Here is a 15526-nt window from a genome sequence, read left to right as displayed (position 1 = left end):
GCCATAAAGAAGTCCATTTGCAGTTTGCGAGAAGCCATGTGGGTTACAGCAAACATATGGAAGAAGGTGTTCTGGTCAAATGAGACTTAATTTGAACTGTGTGGCCTAAAAGCAAAATGCTATGTGTGGTGGAAAACTAACACTGCACATCAACCTGAACACACTTTCCCCACTGAGAAACATGGTGGTGGCAGCATCATGTTGTGGGGATGCTTTTCTTCAGCAGGGACAGGGAAGCTGGTCAGAGTTGATGGGAAGATGGATGGAGCCAAATACAGGGCAATCTTAGAAGATAACCTGTTAGAGTCTGCAAAAGACTTGACTGGGAATGAGGTTCACCTTCCAGCAGGACAACGACCCTAAACATACAGCCAGAGCTACAATGGAATGATTTAGATCAAAGCATATTCATGTGTTATATTGGCCCAGTCAAAGTCCAGACCTAAATCCAATTGAGAATCAGTGGCAAGACTTGAAAATTGCTGTTTACAGAGGCTCTCCATATAATCTGACAGCGTTTGAGCCATTACGCAAAGAATGGGCAAAAATGACACTCTAAATGCGCAAAGCTGGTAGAGACATGCCCAAGACGACTAGCAGCTGTAATTTCAGTGAAAGGTGGTTCTACAAAGTATTGACTCAGGGGGGCTGAATACAAATGCACACCACACTTTTCACATATTTATAAAAAAAAAAAAAAATAATAATGAAGTCCATTTATAAAAATTTTCCTTCCACTTCACAATCATGTGTCACTTTGTGTTGTGTTGGTCTACCGCATAAAATCCCAATACAATACATTTACATTTTTGGTAGTAACATGACAAAAAAACTAGATAAAAGTTGTTAAAGGGCTCTTTCACACGGAGCGGATCCGTATTGATCCGCCCTGTGTGTGTCCGTCTGCTCAGCGGGGATCATCCGTAAATCCCCGCTGATCTGTCGGCGGACAGGGGGCGGGCCCCGCACACTGTGCAGAGACCGCCCTGTCTCTCCTCCGCACTCCCCTATGGGGAATCGGATGAATATGGACCGTGTGTGTCCGTATTCATCCGATCCGTTCCGCCAGGCGGAAGAAAAATAGGGTTTTCTTCCATCCGAAAAAGCGGATCTTTGCGGAGGCGGATCGTAAACGGACTTGTAAAAAAGGCACCGTTTGTCCGCCCGTGTGAAAGGGCCCTAAGGCTCGATGCTCAAATTGCTTCATAAAACCTTCCGTAGCTGAAGTTGTTATGAAGCAATTTGAGCATCAAGCCTTTATCAACTTTTATCTAGTTTTTTTTTGTTTTGTTTATAATCTAGGGAATAAAAATATTTACAAACGGGAAGTGCAAATATCATTTTGAGGTGATATGCAATAATCCTTCAGCTTTAAAGTTTTTTCGTTATGGGTTTTTTGATCCTTTACATTTCTGTGCTGATTGAGGGAATAAAAATAGCACTTAAAACAGCCCATAGATTATGAATTGCTTGAATCCCCTAAGCACTGTCAGTGTTGATGGGGGAATGCCTCCCGCTATTGTGTTCTGCCGTGTGGGGGGGGGGGGGGGGCCCAATCTTCCCGGCTGGCGGAACAGAATAATTATTGCTAGCGGCTATAGCTGCTTGCTGTAAATCAGAAGTAGAAAAACCACACAGGCTGGTTGTACCAAAGTTGATCGATGGAGCGACTTGGATGCAATCAACATGCCCAAACATGGATCAAATCTTGACCGGTCCCTGCTGAACCAACCAAATTTTGATCCATGTTTGAGGTGCTTTAATGATCATGTACATATCTGCCTGTTATAAGGCTTGTGAAATAAACATCACACATTGCTCAAAAATATTCTTTATTACTGAAACATTCCAAAAACAGCAGTATACAGATGTCATCATTATGAAATCATATACTGTCTTATTAAAGCATTAGTGCAATTTAATTCTGTAAAATGCCTATCAAAAGTTATGTCCAATGAGAGCTTTGATCTTCAGTATTTTGACAGTAAGAAAAAACCCAGCCCACACTGCAGTAGAGATGCAGACAATCCATAATTATGCAGAAGAAAACATTCAATATAATTAAACAATAAATTAACATGAAACATAAAAAAAAGAACAAAGACAAAATTAAAGTATAACTAAAGGCAAAACCTCTTTTTTTTTTTTTAGATAGATTGGAGAGGGGTTAGAACACCTGTCAGTTTTAATTGCGATTTACCATTATTATCAAGAGTGCAAAGTAAGGGAAACAAAAAAATTATAAAATAAATCACACATTTCGGGTTGTCAGAACAGAAACATTGGAAAACTTCCAATGAGAGAACCTGGTAACAACCAGAAGTCCCCTCACTTTGTAAGGATTTACTCTCCTGTTTTGCTATGGGGCAGGAAGTGAAGGGAAATCTCCAATGGGACACAGCAAACAAAACAAAAAAACAAAACACTGACAGGGGCTATAACTCTCCTCTACCCTTTCCAAAATGAAAAAAAAAAATGCCTTTACTTCTACCTTAACGTGGTTGTATAGACGGACAGTGATTCTCTTCCTTGCATCCTTGTGCTTTGCAACAAGAAATACATTTTAAGTACGTTTCCAGTGATTCCCAAAATAAAGTATACCAAATTATTTTTGAAAAAAAAAAAAAAAAAAAAAGAATGCACTTAAAACTATTTTCTGTGGCACAGAAGTTAAGCAGCACCTCCAAGTGTGGTTAATTATTCTATACACAGAACGTTTACATATTGTCCAGTATTGTAATGGTTTATCATACATTAAAAAAAAGTTAAGTGCTTATACAGGAGAACAGAAAGTGAATAATAAATAAAACAGGTTTTGTGACAGATTTTTACAAGTATTTGCTTTTGCATATGTCTGTGTGTTATTAAATAATAGTTGTTGTGAAAATCCATTAAGCATTTCATGTCAAACATTTAAGAGCTACATTGTCTTTGACGGTTCTCTCACATAACACATATATTACAAATGTTAAAATCTTCAGGAGATGTGTCCTCTTACACTATTTTTACCCAGCCCGCTGGGGAAAAATAACACGTTAATTAAAATTGCTTTTAAATGTAAGCTCATCCATTCGAACAGATCAATAGCATCCATCTCTCCAGTTTCCATCCCGCAGTGTGCTCAGTGATGACAGAGTCTTCGGAGGCTGAATAAAACTGAATGGAATAGAAAACAATAATTAGGACTGCACTACATTTCAGCCACTGCACAATTTAACTCATTGCATTACCTGCAAGTAGCTATATATTAGCGTTTTCTTTTCTATATGGTTAAAATAAAAAAAATAAAAAAGTGCGACAATTTTGAGGAAAAAAAAAAAAGCAATATTTTTTACTTTTTGCTATAATAAATATCCCCAAAAATATCTAATAAAAAAGGTTTCCTCAGTTTAGGCCGATTTTTTTTTTTTACCAAAAATATGTAGAAGAATACAAAGTTTGCAATAAGCGTTTATTGATTGGTTTGCGCAAAAAGTTATAGCGTCTACAAAATAGAGGGAAAGTTTTAGGTAATTTTTATTAAAAAAAAAAAAATTATTATATATATATATATATATATATATATATATATATATATATATATATATATATATATATATATATATATATATATTTTTTTTTACCAATAATGGCGGCAAGCAGCGATTTTTAAATCTTGACTGACATTATGGTGGACACATCGGACACTTGACACCATTTTGGGACCAGTGTCATTTATACAGCGATCGGTGCTATAAAAATACATTAAATTAGTGTAAATGACATTGGCAGTGAAGGGGTTAACCAGTACGGGGTGCTGAAGGGGTTAAGTGTGCCCTAGGGATGTGTAATAACTGTAGGGGGATGGGCTATGTGCGACACTGATCACTGCTCCAGATTACAAGGAGCTGTGATCTGTGTCCTTGTCACTAGGCAGAAGGGGGAAATGCTTATTTACATCAGCATTTCCCCGTTCTTCCTCTGTGAGATGATCGCGGGACTCGCAGACATAGAGTCCTCGGGACCCGCAGTCACACTCATGGAGCTTGCGGCGGGCGTGCGCCCACAATGACGCTTCTTAAAGGGGACGTACCTATACGCCCATATGCCCAGCCGAGCCATTGTGCCGACGTATATAGTCGTACGCTGGTCGGCAAATGGTTAAAGTGTGAATAGGAGAACAATATAATATGAATAATCCTGATAATTCCCCTATTGTACCCCCCCCCCTATTTCATATATATTTTTTTTTAGTTGGTTGGCTTTTTGTTTCTTTCCTTTCCATTTGTAGATGGTGCATAAAGATGCAGCTAACCAATTAAGAGTTGATCTGCCATTTTTCATTCCATCCCTATTGGCTAGAAGGAGAGCATCAATACAAAAAACAAAACACGTTGAATGTCCCTTTAAAAAGCTCTCTCTTTGATGGGCGGCACTTTCACAATGAAATGACCGATATAAAAAAAGGGAGTGATGACTTCCGTCCCATCATCGTCCAGATGAAGCTCCATTATCTTCTTTAGCGAAACATGTTGCTGCTACCTATGCAAGCCCCACAAAATTTGGGCTGACACGGATCAAGGCACACTGGAGCCAAGGAGCCCCCCCCCCCCCCAGGTACCGAGATATGAGAATATTGATTCAATTATGTGCATGACGCCGATACATCCAGATAATTACTCTAAATTAAGTACAGCAAGTTACCCAAGTCATATTGCTAAAAAATTCAAGCCGGGACTAACTCCTCTCTTCACATGAAATGTATTGAGCTATACAAGCTCTCGTGACTTTTACCCATACCAGCTGGCTCCCCTTCTTTCCCCTCCCTTCCCATCCCCATCCTCCATCCTAACCCTCCCCTTTGTCCCTGGGGGTCACACACAGCTAGGTTTGCCCTATAATGTTTATTACTATCAATTAAGACTAAATTTCCATCAGACAACCTACCTGTGCATTGTAACATGGCGTCCAGACGTTTTTGTATATGCTGTGTGTAATGTCTTGTGTTTTTGTTTTGTTTGATGAGCTACTTCACATGTAACAGAGTACTGTTGCTAGCCAATCACTGTGAAGCGGTGTGACTATTCATTGGCTTTAGAAATGTCATATCTTGCCTTATTAACAATGATAACTTTTTATACAAACACTCGAGTATGATCTATGTGCTACCATTGTAACCTGGTGCTCTATATCAGATTAGGTTGAGATATCTATATGCTTTGGCTACGGTAACTACACCTTACACTACGAGTGACTACCCCCCTTGAGTAGATCCATTTGTGATATGCCCTTCTCTGTGTTACTATGCAAAAATATGCATACTTTAACATCAACTCCAAGTTTATTTTTATTTTTTTATTTAACAGGTTTAGTTTGCTTAATTACCTGCGTGGTGGAGTAGCAATCTTGCTGCGGGGTATACCGCTTCCCCCTGTGCTCGACAGTGATGGTCTAGGCAGTGCACTTCTGACAGGCAATGAACTTGCAGATTTGTTTGGCATAGGGATCCCAGAACTTGATAAAGACTGTAAACTAGTTGACTGTGGAATACTGCTGCTGCCTTGTATAGTCGGGCTGACATAGGCTGTGGCTTTCAGAGGTGGCCTCACTGATACTGGGAAGTTACCCACACTGTGGACCCTCTGCTGCAGTTGACCAGGGGACGGTACTGTAAAAAGAGAATAGGTTAAATGACTACATAAAAAAAAAAAAAAAAAAAAAAAAAAAAAATTGTATTCGCAAACACTGCATGTGAACATTAAAAACAAAATCGTACATTTTAAACAATTTAAAAAAGGAGGCTTTTATGCTAAATATTTCATTAATCTATACTCAGGACTTGAAAAAAACACAAGGTTACTGTAGAGAGGCAGAGACAGAGATAATCGAAATGGTTCCATAGTTCTTACCCTTAGGTCCTGTTCACACCTGAGCGATTTTCTGCTTGAAGCTCAAACGCTCAACAGGCCAAATCCCATTAATTTCAATGACCCCTGTTCACATGGAAGTGTTCTGTTGCTTGAAGCAAAACACCTGGTTTTTGGCAGGTTACAAGCATTTTTGGCCCCATAGACTTCCATAGAAACTACTGAAAACGCGTGACTTGAGCGTATTACAATCATTTTGTTGCACTTTTTCTGCTCAAACATTAGCTCTCTACCCCCAATTCCCTCCCCACTCCTCCCCTAGTGCTTTCTATTGACTAAACAAAAATGCCTGAAGCTGTAAACTGCTTAGAATACGATTCTGAAATGCTTTTAATACACTTCTAAAAAACACTCAAAAACTCAAGTAAAAACTGCCTGAAAGTTGATACGCTCAGGTGTGAATACAGCCTTATCTACTGAAGATTCCAAAGTGCATTTTTCTAGAGAAAGTTGTCAGGATAGATTCATTATCACCTGCCAGTGCTGATTTTTTTTATGTTGTGTGGACCAATGGCAAAATACAATATGGGTTTGTTGTGTTTTTTTTTTTTTTTTTTAAAGAGCTAGACCACTGCGCTCACACAGCAAGAGTACAGAGGACCAGGTCTCCAATGATTCAGTACACCCCCTCCAAAGTAGTTCAAGCAATAACGCTGTTCATGGAGCATGAGTGTTGTTGACTTGAGTACTAAGAAGGGGGCATCTTGGATCACTGAAGACCCTGAAGTCTAAGCAAGGTCAGTGCTCCCAGTCTCCAGTATGCTGTCGACACAAGGCAGCTTAGTTCAGTTAAACACAGTAAAAAAACTCCCATAGTCATGCTGCTTGACTACATAAAGTAAAAAAAGAAAAAAAAAAAAAAAAAGTAAAATGGACTTTTAGGCTGAAGGTGAATGCAAGTTTGTAAGTAAGATCACTTAAAGACTGTCTGCTTGGTAAACCTTGAAAAATTCATAGCCAAGTGTGCCTGCTACATAAAACAGGTCTGTTTTTGGCCTTTAAAAGAGAACTCCACTTTTTTTCCTCTTAGCAAAACAACCTCTTTGTTAAAATCCTTGCAATGTACATTGATTACCCAAACTTTGTTGCAGTTTGCTACCCGTTTCTGTTCTGAAGAAAAAGCGGTTTAAAACATTTTGTGTCTTTGATGAAAGTCGCTCCCATTCAGAATATGTATCCAATCACGCAAGTAATGACATTTCCATATGGGGTGCAGAGGCACTTTCCCCCCTAATCCACGTGCCCAGCCCCCAATCTACATGCAGGGCGCCGGACGCATGGATTTCAAAGGGAGTTTTTTTTTTTAGCACGTGATTAGAGCCTGAGGCACTAATTGTCTTAAAAAAAAAAAAAGGGGTCAATAGTCGCTATTGTCTTCCCGATTCTCATCTCGGCCAATCAGGAAGCAGCTCCTGTGACCCGATTGGCCAGAGAGTCTGAGGACTCCCTGGCCAATCCTGTCTGAGGACACACTACCCGTTTGCTCGGGAGAAGAATTAACAGGCCAGCTCCCCCCCCCACCCCAAAGTAATGCCCTGATCCCAGTCGTCCCGTCCGTCTCCCGGGGGGTGTTAGTTTATGGCCCCCTCCACCAATATATTAAGCATTGGCCACCACTGTGTGTACAGAAGGCCTCCAGGTTGCCACATTGCATTAAATTTTACAGAAAATTACAGTGTTGCAGATTGAAAAAAGTAATTTCTAATTTCACAAGAGGACCAAGTGCATATAGCACTTGAATCCATTCCGATTGGGGTCTTTACGTCCCCTAAAAACACTTATGCTGGCTGCAGCTCCACCCCATTCCAAAGCCCAAATTATGGGTGATCCTGTTGGGAACATACAGCCAGGAGAGCACCTGCCACTTCTCTAAACTTATGACTGATCAATCAGAAACGCTTGCTTATTCAGAATAGTAAAGGTTGACTGGGAGCTGTGGCTCTGTGTAGGTCCAGCCAGTGCCCTGTATGTGCATACAAGCAACTGCAGAGACAAAGAATAAATAAAAAATCTGCAGCTCTTACCATCACGAATGAACAAGCAATACAGATTGTTCATTCAGAATAGCGACGGTCCACTTAGCGTTTTTGGCTCTGTGTAATCTGTCTGGCTACTTTTACACAGCCACGCTGCGGCACTGTGTGATAAACTTTATGATTGATCAGTTGTCAGGCCAATGCCATGTATGACATAACCTGGAAATGCTGATCGTTCATTCATATATACAAACAAGAACAAAACAAAAAAAAATACAAACACACTCAGCTTAGGGCTGGGTATTTTTTTACAAGCGGCCTCGCAGACTGTGTGAATGGCAGTGCTGGCCACCAGAGCAGACCCTGCTGCCAAAGACCAGAATATCACTCAGAAATCTGCCTTAACAGGGACAACTTATTCCCCTGCTGGAATAAATACAAATATTTTTTTTGTAAGGAAATGGCTTCTTTAAAAAAGGACAGGAGTTGCACAGCCCTGACTTCCTTCACAGCACATGTGGAAGTCAAACCCAAGAAACTAAAACTCAAACTATAAGCCATCTCTCTCTCTCTTGGTTCTAATCTGTTTAGTTAGAAGTTCTCCTAGTTTAATGTAGATTGCAATTTCCAATACAAGTTTACTTTTGTAAACTATGCAAGTTTTTATAACAAAATGGTAATGGAACACGCATTTCCTTAAAGCACACTAAAGATTAAAAAAAAAAAAAAACTTACAAGAGCATAAGTCTAGAGCAAAGTTGTATTGTTCTTTATGTGAATCCCCAAGCTGTTTGAGCACAGACAGCTATGGAGATCAATAGTTGTAGTTCCTGTTCGAACTTCAAGCTTAGATTCCCGGGGGCTGTTAACAGAGAATCTAGAAGAACCAGGGGTATGACTTTGATGACCTATTCCTTACATCGCCAAGCTCTATTTAAGGTGAAACACTAACCAATGGATCGGTCAGAAATGCTTCAACTTCTCTCACAAAGATCAAGGTATGGAGATTGATTATGCCATTTGGCAGCGCAGCAGTCAAGAGTGCATCCGAACTGAAATTTATGCCAACCATTTTTTTTTAAAGGCATCTAACAAAATCCAAGAAGCAGGAGTCAGTGGGCCCATGGGGGATGTGTTTATACCAAGTCATTTACACATGTCTGACCGTTTAAATATGCCTCTTGAAAATCTTGCTCTGTAGTATTTTCAGGTACTATAAATTTGCACACAGAAGTATACAGGAAACCCACACCTAGTAAGACTAAAGTTGTAACTTTCAGTCTCAGAATCAAGAACATAGGAGGGGTTCGGATTCTGTATGAAGCTAACCTTTAGAAAGGCTACTTGACAAAAAAAATAAAACATTTAAAATATCACCAACATAACCCAAACAAATGTATTTTTGAATATTTACTGCTAATGCAAGAAAGAGAACATTTTTTTTCCCCCCATGTTCGCTATTTTTGATTTTGTATCACTGACAAACACAAATGCATATCAGAACATATTTGTAAGCTGAACTGTATGAAATTAAAGATGTGCACATGAACATACTGCAATTACGTTTGTACCCGTCTGATATTATGTGGCCCTTCCACTAACAGTTCACCTCCAAAAGCACTTCGTCATCTCCCAAATGCCTTATAGAAGCTACCACAGCTCTGGAGACTTTACACAAAAAACAAAAATCAATTGACACTGTTCTACTGTACACCAAAAAAATATGGAGTATAACAGCCCTCAAATTTACACTCGCCTGCTCGCACTTTGCGAGAAAATTTTGAGGGCTGGCGAGTGTGGGCTGCCTGGGAGCAGAAGGGGCGAGCAAGGAGAGGAGAGTCGCGTCGCCGCTGCAGCTGTCAATTCAACAGCTGTGCTGCCCACCGTGCGCGTCATATACAGCGCCTTCCCCCTTTTCCGGGCACTTTTTCATAGACAGATAACCTATCCCAGGATTGGATGGGTGATCTGTCTATCAAAGTTTCCCGGACAAGGGGGAGGGGCTGTATATGACGCGCGCGGCGGAGAACACAGCTATTGAATTAAAAGCTGTAATGTTCCCCGCGGTTTGCACAACACCGCAGCGTCGGCTCCATCTCCTCTCCTACTCAGCACAGGTAGGCAGTAATGTGGGGGAACTCCTGGCTGCAATTGTGGGGACATTTTGCTGCACTGGGGACACATGCTGCATTGGTAGACATGAGCAGGCTGCATTTTTGGGCACGGATAAAGTTGTTAATATTTATTTTTATAACTTAATTCTGCATAAAACATTTAAGTGTCATTTCATGAGATTTATGAGGGCGTGTCTAGGGGCAGGATTAGGGGGCGGGACATGGTAGGGGTTGGGCGGGGCAACTGGTGGCAAGGCCTGGCTAGTAGCTCAGGACTTGAAATTTTGAGCCCTGTGTATAAAAATGTAGCTTCCTGCACAAGGATTGCTCCCCTGGAGGGAGGAGATAGTCTCAAGTATCAAGTTGGTGCAGCGCCTACGGTGACAAAATAAAAAAAGAAATAAGTAAAAATTTAAAATATAGCCTAAAAAAAAAAAAAAAAAAAAAAAAAAAAAACTCATTATGAAATATAAAAGTGCCATCATATACAGTATCTCACAAAAGTGAGTACACCCCTCACATTTTTGTAAATATTTTATTATATCTTTTCATGTGACAACATTGAAGAAATTACACTTTGCTACAATGTAAAGTAGTGAGTGTACAGCTTGTATAACAGTGTACGTTTGCTATCCCCTCAAAAGAACACAACACACAGCCATTAATGTCTAATCCGCTGGCAACAAAAGCGAGTACACCCCTAAGTGAAAATGTCAAAATTGAGCCCAAAGTGTCAATATTTTGTGTGGCCACCGTTATTTTCCAGCACCATTTTCCTTTTGGGCATGTAGTTCACTAGAGATTCACAGGTTGCCACTGGAGTAATCCTATTCCACTCCTCCATGACAACATCATGGAGCTGGTGGATGTTACAGACCTTGCGCTCCTCCACCTTCCATTTGAGGATGTCCCACAGATGCTCAGAAGGGTTTAGGTCTTTAGGATGGGAGACATGCATGGTCAGTCCACCTTTACCCTCAGCATCTTTAGCAAGGCAGTGGTCGTCCTGGAGGTGTGTGTTGGGGTCGTTATGTTGGAATACTGCCCTGCAGCCCAGTCTCCTGCTTCAGTATGTGACAGTACATGTTGGCATTCATGGTCCCCTCAATGAACTTTAGCTTCCCAATGCTGGCAGCACTGATGCAGCCCCAGGCCATGACACTCCCACCACCATGCTTGACTGTAGGCAAGACACACTTGTCTTTGTGCTCCTGACCTGATTGACACCATCTGAACCAAATACCTTCATCATGTTCTCATCAGACCACAGGACAGGTTCCAGTAATCCATGTCCTTAATCTGCTTGTCTTCAGCGAACGGTTTGCAGGCTCTCTTGTGCATCATCTTTAGCTGGAACGACAACCATGCAGACCAATTTGATGCAGTGTGCGGCGTATGGTCTGAGCACTGACATGCTGACCCCCCACCCCTTCAACCTCTGCAGCAATGCTGGCAGCACTCATACATTCATTTCTCAAAGACAACCTATGGATAGGATGCTTAGCACGTGCACTCAACCCCTTTGGTTGACCAAAGGGAGGCCTGTTCTGAGTGGAACCTGTCCTGTTAAACCGCTGTATGGTCTTGGCCACCATGCTGCAGCTCAGTTTTAGGGTCTTGGCAATCTCCTAATAGACTAGGCCATCTTTATGTAGAGCTTTTTTTCAGATCCTCAGAGTTTTTTTAGCCATGATGAACTTCCAGTGACCAGTATGAGAGAGGGAGAACGAGAACACCAAATTTAACAAACCTGCTCTCCATTCACACCCGAGACCTTGTAACACCAGGGAGGGAAAATGGCTAATTAGGCCCAATTTGGACATTTCCACTTTTAGACATTGATGGCTGTGTGTCAAGTTATTTTAAGGGGATGGCAAATTTACACTTATACAAGCTGTACACTCATCACTTTACATTGTAGCAAATTTTAAATTTCTTCAGTGTTGTCACAAAAGATATAATAAATATATAATAAAATAATTTACAAAAACGTGAGGGGTGTACTCGCTTTTGTGTGATACTGTAAATACCACAATCTATAGTGTGTGTGTGTGTGTGTGTGTGTGTGTGTGTGTGTGTGTATGTATGTATGTATATATACACACACACACACACACACACACACACACACACCACCCCCTCATGCATATATTACTCTGTATAAACTGATAAAAAAAAAAAAAAAAAAAAAAAAAAGTGAAAAATTGAACTGTAGCCTACAAGCTCATTGCAAAACAAAGTGCCATCATACATGAATCTAAAGTGCCATATACCAACATCACACATGGATATATAGTATCAATATATTATGGCATGTAGATGATATCACTTTAGACCCCTTTCACACTGGAGGAGTTTTTCAAGCGCCTTAGCGCTAAAAATAGCATTTGTAAAAAGCCTCAGCTGCAATCCCATTGTGAAAGCCCGACGCTGGCAGGGCGTCAAAAAAAAGTCCTGCCAGCAGCTTCTTTGCAGCGCTTTATGAGCAGGAACAACCACAACAACTTGCTCTATAAATATATAATATAGAAAAATTGCTTTAGTGCCAAAATGGTTAAAGCCTTTGGTACATGTACAAATGATCACTGTACTTACTACTTGACTGCAGCCTAGACATCCCATTTGCTGCACCATGGAGGTTAGAATCAAAACTTTGGCTGTTTCGTACAGTAACAGGGGAAACCACAGTGCTTGTTGTTGTGCTTGGCATTCGAGCCAAATTAGGCATGCTTCTTCGTAGTTTATCTAGGTAGACAGAAGAAAAGATGGCATTCTAGTCAAAGGATACACACACAAAAAAAACACAACACAAAAAAACACACACACACACACACACACACACACACACACACACACACACACACACACACACACTTTAACCATTTTCCGCCCGTCCTATAGTTAAATGACCGCCGTGCAGAACATTCATTATTCCAAGTGGATGTCATACTTTGTGGAATCCAACTAACTAAATAATAAAACACAGATTTGGGTTATTGTTTCCAAAGAAATGTAGCCGAATACCGTTTGGCTTCGATTTTTGACGAAAGATTATTTGTAAAATTTTATAGCGAATTTAGCAAAAAAAGTGGTGGGTAAAAACTAATCAAATAAAGCTCCATTTGTGTAAGAAAAAGATAAACATAAAATTAGTTTGGGTATAGTGTTGCATGACCGCGCAATTGTCCTTCAAAGTGCAACAGCGGGTAAAAGTGCCCTGTTTTTAAGAGGAAAAAAAAAAAACACATGAATATGGAAAAAAAAAAAAAAAAAGGGGTTTAACCACAACGAACTTTAACAATACATTATATTAAACTCCATCTTCCGGTAATTTTTTTTACCACTTAAAAAACCTTAAAAAGGTTAAAGTGGAACTTTACCCATAACAACTTAAATAAAAATAATGTTCTTTAGCAAGGAACATACTGTACATTAATAATTATGCTACCAACATTAGTGTGTGCTGTAAATTGCCTCCAGCATGGTTTCCATTTTTCCCCCCCATGCTGGAGGTTGCCATTTTGCATAAGCTCAGAGCCCCTGAGCAGTAGTAAATCTTTAGGATGTCAGCAGATCGGCCTCTACAAACTCGGCAGTGCCTAAAAATAGAGCAATCACAGCTGATCACTAGGCATGAGCCCGATGTTCACGTAAAACGCAAGTTCGACTCGAACATCGGGCGTTTGCCTGTTCGAACAGCGAACATTATGCGGTGTTCGCGGCAAATTCGAAAGCCACGGAACACCATTAAAGTCTATGGGCCACTAACATGAAAAACCAAAAGTGCCAATATTAAAGGCTTATATGCAAGTTATTGCAATATAAAAAAAAAATAAAGTGTTTGGGTCCTGCCCTAGGGGACATGTATCAATGCAAAGGTGAAAAAAAAAACAAAAAAAAAAAAAACACGACATTTTTCAGGAGCAGCGATTTTAATAATGTTTAAAGTGAAACAATTAAAATTAAATATTCCTTTAAATATCGTGCCTGGGGTGCACAATATTTATATCCAATTTAAATCTGCTTGCGGCTGTAATGAATTGTCGGATCCCAGTACTATAGATAAAAATTGGGAAGAAAAAAAAAAAACCATGCCCTTTGGGTCTGGTATGAATATTAAGGGGAACCCTGCATCAAAATTAAAAATGCGTGGGGTCTCCCCCAAAATGGATTTTAAGGGGAACCCTGCACCAAAAAAAAAAATACATATGTCTTGGGCTTCGGTGGGAGGTGTCTGCCGCTGGCTATGGTGTCCGATTGGTTCTCCGTTCCCAGTGTTTCTGGCATTCTGGTTAATGTAGTATGGAGGACCAGGCAGGATTCCCGTGCATGTGCTCTGGCGCCCTCACGTCCGCATCCAGTCGGTGACGTCAGATGCTGACCAGATGGAGGACACCTATAAAGCTGGCTTCTCGGGCCATGCCAGTGCCAGAGACGGAGGGCGACCTTTCCACTATCTCGCTGTGTTTACGGTAAGGATATCACTGCCAGTTTCCCTCTCCCCTTCCATGTTCATCATCCTCCCTTCTCTAATACTACAATATAATACACCGTTACTCCACACTACTGTCTCTGTATTCAGTTTATTATACACACGCCCTGTTAATCTACATTAGTTAAGTATTGCTTTTCCTTACTGCTTACCCTTGGTCTGTAGGATCCTATTATTTATATTATATTTCTAAAATTTGCTGATTATATTGAGACATTGTCCCATGGCCATTGTATTCAGGCTGCATATTCTAGCTGGCTATTTTTAGATATCCATTATAATCTTCAACATTATCCCTTCTTTTTTTGTACCCTACATATTTAAATACCCCTGTTTAATTATACCCATTAATCCAGTACTGGATGGATATCTTATTTAGAAGTTGATTCCTTTATATCTTTTTTATTTTTTTCTTCTCCAATTTTGTTATTTTTATGCCAACCTCTTATTTACATTCCTTGCTTAATTTTATTTTAAGGGTGGCATTCCTACTCTATATCGCCTATCCTCTACCTCAGGCGCCCTCCACCCCACGCTCAAAATTTATCAATTTTAAGCAAGTACACCATCTTTTTCCCCCTTTCTTGTTCCTTTAAGATTTGAGCACCGCCTTTTGAATTTTTTTGGTGCCGAATCTGTTCCAATTATCCAATTTGTAATTATAACATAAATAATATAAAAACATTACCAGGATTCCCCTTTTTCTTCTTTGATCACTTTATAGCCAGGTCACTGTGTGTCCTCTGTGCCCGCGCAGGACCCCCTTTTCTCGGGATTTGGTTCACCCCCAGTATTGGCAGTGGTCACCTCTGGGAAGACTGGCGCGATAAGCTCCCCCCTCCTTGTGGCGAATATGGTAACAATGTTGCATACTTTTGATACAATGTTATATTATGTTTAGCTTTGGTTATTTTGTTACTTATTCTGTTCTTTTTATATTTCTGTATAGTTTCAATAACTCCTTGATTCTTATATCCCCCTCATGAAGCTACCAGGCGAAAACATGTCGGGATAATATACGAATTTGAAACCTTTGCT

The 15526-nt window shown here is 40.2% G+C and overlaps 1 protein-coding gene across 2 annotated transcripts in view; it reads right to left on the bottom strand.

The window, feature by feature from the left end:
- Positions 1-1815: 1815 nt before the first annotated feature.
- SLAIN1 (SLAIN motif family member 1) overlaps positions 1816-15526 on the bottom strand; it is a 69646-nt gene continuing 55935 nt past the window's right edge. For both annotated transcript variants that reach the window (XM_040341424.1, XM_040341423.1), the window contains 3 exons: positions 12592-12741; positions 5365-5647; positions 1816-3156 (listed from right to left, as the gene is read on the bottom strand). In XM_040341424.1, coding sequence (XP_040197358.1) covers positions 3081-3156; positions 5365-5647; positions 12592-12741 — 509 coding nt within the window. In that variant the 3' untranslated portion in view covers positions 1816-3080. The remainder of the gene's footprint in view (positions 3157-5364; positions 5648-12591; positions 12742-15526) is intronic.

Source organism: Rana temporaria, chromosome 2 (genome assembly GCF_905171775.1).
Source record: "Rana temporaria chromosome 2, aRanTem1.1, whole genome shotgun sequence".
Taxonomy (NCBI): Eukaryota; Metazoa; Chordata; class Amphibia; order Anura; family Ranidae; genus Rana; species Rana temporaria.
This window is presented reverse-complemented; position numbering and strand designations above follow the sequence as displayed.